This window comes from Limulus polyphemus, unplaced genomic scaffold, assembly GCF_000517525.1.
Source record: "Limulus polyphemus unplaced genomic scaffold, Limulus_polyphemus-2.1.2 Scaffold15014, whole genome shotgun sequence".
Taxonomy (NCBI): Eukaryota; Metazoa; Arthropoda; class Merostomata; order Xiphosura; family Limulidae; genus Limulus; species Limulus polyphemus.
This window is the reverse complement of record NW_013680624.1, coordinates 1-4,901: the sequence shown is the minus strand read 5'-3', so window position 1 is coordinate 4,901 and position 4,901 is coordinate 1. Positions and strand designations below refer to the sequence as shown.

General features: G+C 33.1%; 1 protein-coding gene and 1 long non-coding RNA gene across 2 annotated transcripts; one reads left to right on the top strand and one right to left on the bottom strand.

Annotated features, from left to right (window-relative positions):
* Positions 1-6: 6 nt before the first annotated feature.
* On the top strand, positions 7-1,576 carry LOC111084235. Its single transcript, XR_002609455.1, has 3 exons — positions 7-561; positions 901-969; positions 1,440-1,576. It is a non-coding gene; the product is annotated as an uncharacterized LOC111084235 (long non-coding RNA).
* Positions 694-4,534, bottom strand: LOC106477415 (N-acetylglucosamine-1-phosphotransferase subunit gamma-like). The gene is made up of 6 exons (XM_013937986.2): positions 4,375-4,534; positions 3,005-3,098; positions 2,603-2,800; positions 1,892-2,020; positions 1,700-1,799; positions 694-1,612 (listed from the first exon to the last, which is right to left on the bottom strand). The coding sequence occupies exons 1-6, from the start codon at positions 4,497-4,499 to the stop codon at positions 1,578-1,580; spliced, it is 681 nt and encodes a 226-aa protein (XP_013793440.2). The 5' UTR covers positions 4,500-4,534; the 3' UTR covers positions 694-1,577.
* Positions 4,535-4,901: the final 367 nt, after the last annotated feature.

Below are 4,901 nucleotides of genomic sequence, written 5' to 3'. Positions count from 1 at the left end.
TATAATATTGTAAACCTTTATTAGTGGTCAGGCTTCTGTAAATGAAAGTTTGAATATAATATTGTAAAACCTTTATTAGTGGTCAGGCTTCTATAAATGAAAGTTTGAATATTATTTTTCCAAAGTGGGTCAATGATCCTGTAACTGCTGGAAACACAAGTGTTTATGGTATTGTACACGTGTTTAAAGCAGCTGCAGTACATGTGTTTCCAGCAGTTACCAGGATCACTGACCCAAGTGTTTAGAGCAGCTGCAGTACATGGGTCAATGATCCTGTAACTTCTGGAAACACAAGTCTTTATGGTATTGTACACGTGTTAAAAGCAGCTGCAGTACATGTGTTTCCAGCAGTTATAGGATCACTGACCCAAGTGTTTGGAGCAGCTGCAGTACATGGGTCGATGATCCTGTAACTGCTGGAAACACAAGTGGTTTATTATACTGATGAAGTTGAAGAAGCTTAGGTATGTTTGTTCACTGTTTTAACAGCTGATTGATGCACTGACTACAGTAAAGTCTATCAACAGAACCGATGCCATGACTCTGCTGAGTATATTTGGGGTGAGTAAATTAGAAATATATAGTTATCACGATAGTGTGGCTGACAGGACTTAAAATAGTATCATTCTTTGAACGAAACATATAACGAGGTGTGACATTTCAACTTCAGGATTAAATGACAAACTTTTCCAATGAAGAGAGGAATTTTATTAACAGTAATACAAAAATAATCTGACTTCTGATGAATTGTTTTATACTTGAACAGTTGTTTTTGTAAAATAGTCCAGATTTATGGGGACTGGTGTGTATTGAATTAAAGATCAGACTTAGTGTTTTTCAGAAGAATTATTATCTATATTTGTAGACTGCTAATACCAAGTTATGTTATATATTTTTTAGTCTCTCGAGAAGATTGTTGAGGCTAGTGAAAATGAGTTGAGTTTGTGCCCTGGTATTGGCCCACAAAAGGTATGTACTAGAACTAGAGATTTTTTATTATGGTCAAATGATTCTCCATCTTTGTAAAACCTTCATATAAAAATGTAAGACTTTCTGGAAGAGATGACCAGTAAACATTATAAAATATGTTGTGAAAAACCATATAACACACCATTCTCTATTTTACTATAAAGTTGCTGTGATTTGGTTTTTACCTCATGGATGTAATGGCTGATTTTTTATATTTGTCTAACCATTTCCAGAACGTCTCTTCTATAAAGCTGATGTCAGTATTTAGCATGCTGCTTACATCTGGCTGTAGAGTAAATGGAAATGCTTGTAACATTTAGTTATCTTACAATATTCACAAGTCAGTCCTATTTAGTGCCCACTCTGTGTGCTGTTATACCTATTAAATAGTAAGGATGTAACACACTTTAATAGCTGACTTTTATGATAAGCTCCACTTGTTCTAAAGTACAATATTGTCTATATTTCAGGCAGCAAGACTTCACAGTGTTCTTCATCAGCCGTTTTTAAAAGCGAACCTCAAGTCTTAGTGACAACGTGTGTAAATTAAGGATGTAACATATTATATGGAGTAATAAAATTGGTCGAGGTCCCATCTTCTACACTACTCATGGCGTAAATTTAGGATCTTCTTGGTACATCCCTAAATGAGAACAAAAATAGCATTAAGATAAAATACTATTTATAAAAACATACTAAATGTTCTCTTTCTACATCACAATAAACAAACCTTTTAGTTTTGATGATGTCATCTTAAGCCCAAGTAAAATTTTCAAATTTTCTATTTCTTTTTTCAGTTCCTCTCTTTCTTGTTTTACTTCTTCCAGTTCCTGAAATTAACAAAGTAAATATTTGATTTGTATCAGTTTATTTTGACAATAATAAACACAACATAGTAAAGTTTTATCACAATTTTACAAACCTGTTTGCACTGGTCAAGATGTTGAACTTCACCATCAGGGCTTTGAGTACCACTTACTGGATTGTTGATACGTTCAGGTGTTCGAAATCCGGCCTTTGTAAATATTCTCTCAAGGTATGCTTTATAACCCTAGATTCGTATAAAACGAGCAACACGTTAAAATTTCCAGTAAATTTCATAATGACGTAAGAACTGATCACGAAAGAGAAACATGCTTATTTTTGTTGATCTTATATTCATTTATTCAGTGCCAAACCTACAATAAAAATGTTTACGATTCATTCTCTAATGTTGGTACCAACAGACTGAAGTTCATTTAAAAGAAATGTACTTAGCAATTTCACGAGAAAACCTGGATAGTCGCTATTCATCAGGAAAAAACTGCTGTATCCAGAAGATTATCATCACTTTATATTGATGAGCTTTACGTCCTAAGTTCAGTCATGCCACCAAGGTAACATGTATGTATTTATTTCACAGCAAGTTCCCAAACATTGGACAGTTCAATGCCACCACAGATAAACTTATGACTAAAATAATATGTCACAGCCCTTCAAAGAAAGGGTATTATTATAGTTAGATTTTTTTAAATGATGTAGAGTTAAAAGACCAAACATTTTGAAGAAGAAAAGTGCTTAGGATTACAACCTAATCAACTAAAGACAGACTAGCATTACACAACAAAACTTCTAAGATTACTATAAAACCTACCTTTTCTGTAATTTCATTATTTTTCAATTCAGTCTCTGCTTTGTCCCATTCAGCTTGTAGCTCAGCAGAGAGTCGTGGATACACCAACATTGCATCTTTGTGGCAGACTAGTAACGTTCCAAAATTAGCTCGGTATTCACACTTTTCTGGTTCAGTGACGTTAAGCAAGGAATTTTTGGAGGCACACGTAAAAGTAACCTGAGAAACAAGAAATTAAAGTTAGTATCAGAATTAAATAATAATTACCGTTTCAAAGAATTCTTTTAACAAGAAGTTTATGGATTATAACGGGGAAAAAATATGGCCAAAAGTCTCTATTACTACCTATATAAACAAAGGTGTTTTTTGTTTTAAAACAAATGTAAACATCAGTTACATTAAGTGTTATTGTTTAATACTTACTTGAACAGATCTGTCCTTATCTCCACACTTATTTCCTTTAGTCATCGTCATAGCAACAAAAGTATTGTTCTCTATCTTCCACTCCTTCCAGACACTGTACTTATAAACATACAGAGCTATAAAACTTATAACTTTACACAATATAAGTCAGACAACTTCTATTAATGAGTTTATTCTTATGGGCTTGAAATTTTCAACTACAACTTACAACAATAAAACACAAACTTACAAATAAGAACTTTCTAATTTTTCTTGACTTTATGGAAGATGTAGTTTTGTTGTATGTGAAAACTGGAGTCATAAGTGGAGTTTGTTATTACACAACAGTACACCTCACGTTCCCCACACCTGTCTAATTAAACAACAATACACCTCACGTTCACACCTGTCTAATTAAACAACAATACACCTCACTTCCACACCTGTCTAATTAAACAACAATACACCTCACGTTCACACCTGTCTAATTAAACAACAATACACCTCACGTTCACACCTGTCTAATTAAACAACAATACACCTCACTTCCACACCTGTCTAATTACACAACAATACACCTCACTTCCACACCTGTCTAATTAAACAACAATACACATCACGTCCACACCTGTCTAATTAAACCAAGATCAACATTATTACACAATACACCTCACTTCCACACCTGTCTAATTATGACTGATTTTACCAAGATCAACATTATTACACAACAATACACCTCACTTCCACACCTGTCTAATTAAACCAAGATCAACATTATTACACAGCAATACACCTCACTTCCACACCTGTCTAATTATGACTGATTTTACCAAGATCAACATTATTACACAACAATAAACCTCACTTCCACACCTGTCTAATTAAACCAAGATCAACATTATTACACAACAGTACACCTCACTTCCACACCTGTCTAATTAAACCAAGATCAACATTATTAAACAACAATACACCTCACGTCCACACCTGTCTAATTATGACTGATTTTACCAAGATCAACATTATTACACAACAATACACCTCACTTCCACACCTGTCTAATTAAACCAAGATCAACATTATTAAACAACAATACACCTCACGTCCACACCTGTCTAATTATGACTGATTTTACCAAGATCAACATTATTACACAACAGTACACCTCACGTTCACACTTGTCTAATTATGACTGATTTTACCAAGATCAACATTATTACACAACAGTACACCTGTCCAATTATGACTGATTTTACCAAAGAACAAATTCAAACTGGATTACAGAATATTCCAGAAACTATTTATAAAATACCATTATAAGTCTCACTTTGAAAACTTTCTAAAATTTTATCATTATAGAAGAAACTCATTTTTTGAAGTTAAAACATTACCCAATAACTCCCTGGTAGGAATTCCAATATGACAGAGTTTCAACTTGGGTCATATTCTGAAATGGGCAAAATGTGTACAAGTATCTGTAAAATAAAAATGTATTATTTAAGACATTTGTCTTCATACTTACGTTGCTATATTCTTATACTAGGATCAAGAATTCTACTATATAAAAAACTAGCATTAAATCTTGAGGGGAATTGAATTTCAAATACTTCAAAACAACAGTCTTTTCTCGTCTCTGAAGATATACATTTAGTACACGCAACATAATGTCTACTATGGTAGAGGTAACTAAACATCTACATTTAGTACACACAACATAATGTCTACTATAGTAGAGTTAGCTAAACATCTACATTTATTACACACAACATTATGTCTACTATGGTAGAGTTAGTTAAACATCTACATTTAGTACACACAACATAATGTCTACTATGGTAGAGTTAGCTAAACATCTACATTTAGTACACACAACATAATGTCTACTATGGCAGAGGTAACTAAACATCTACATTTAGTA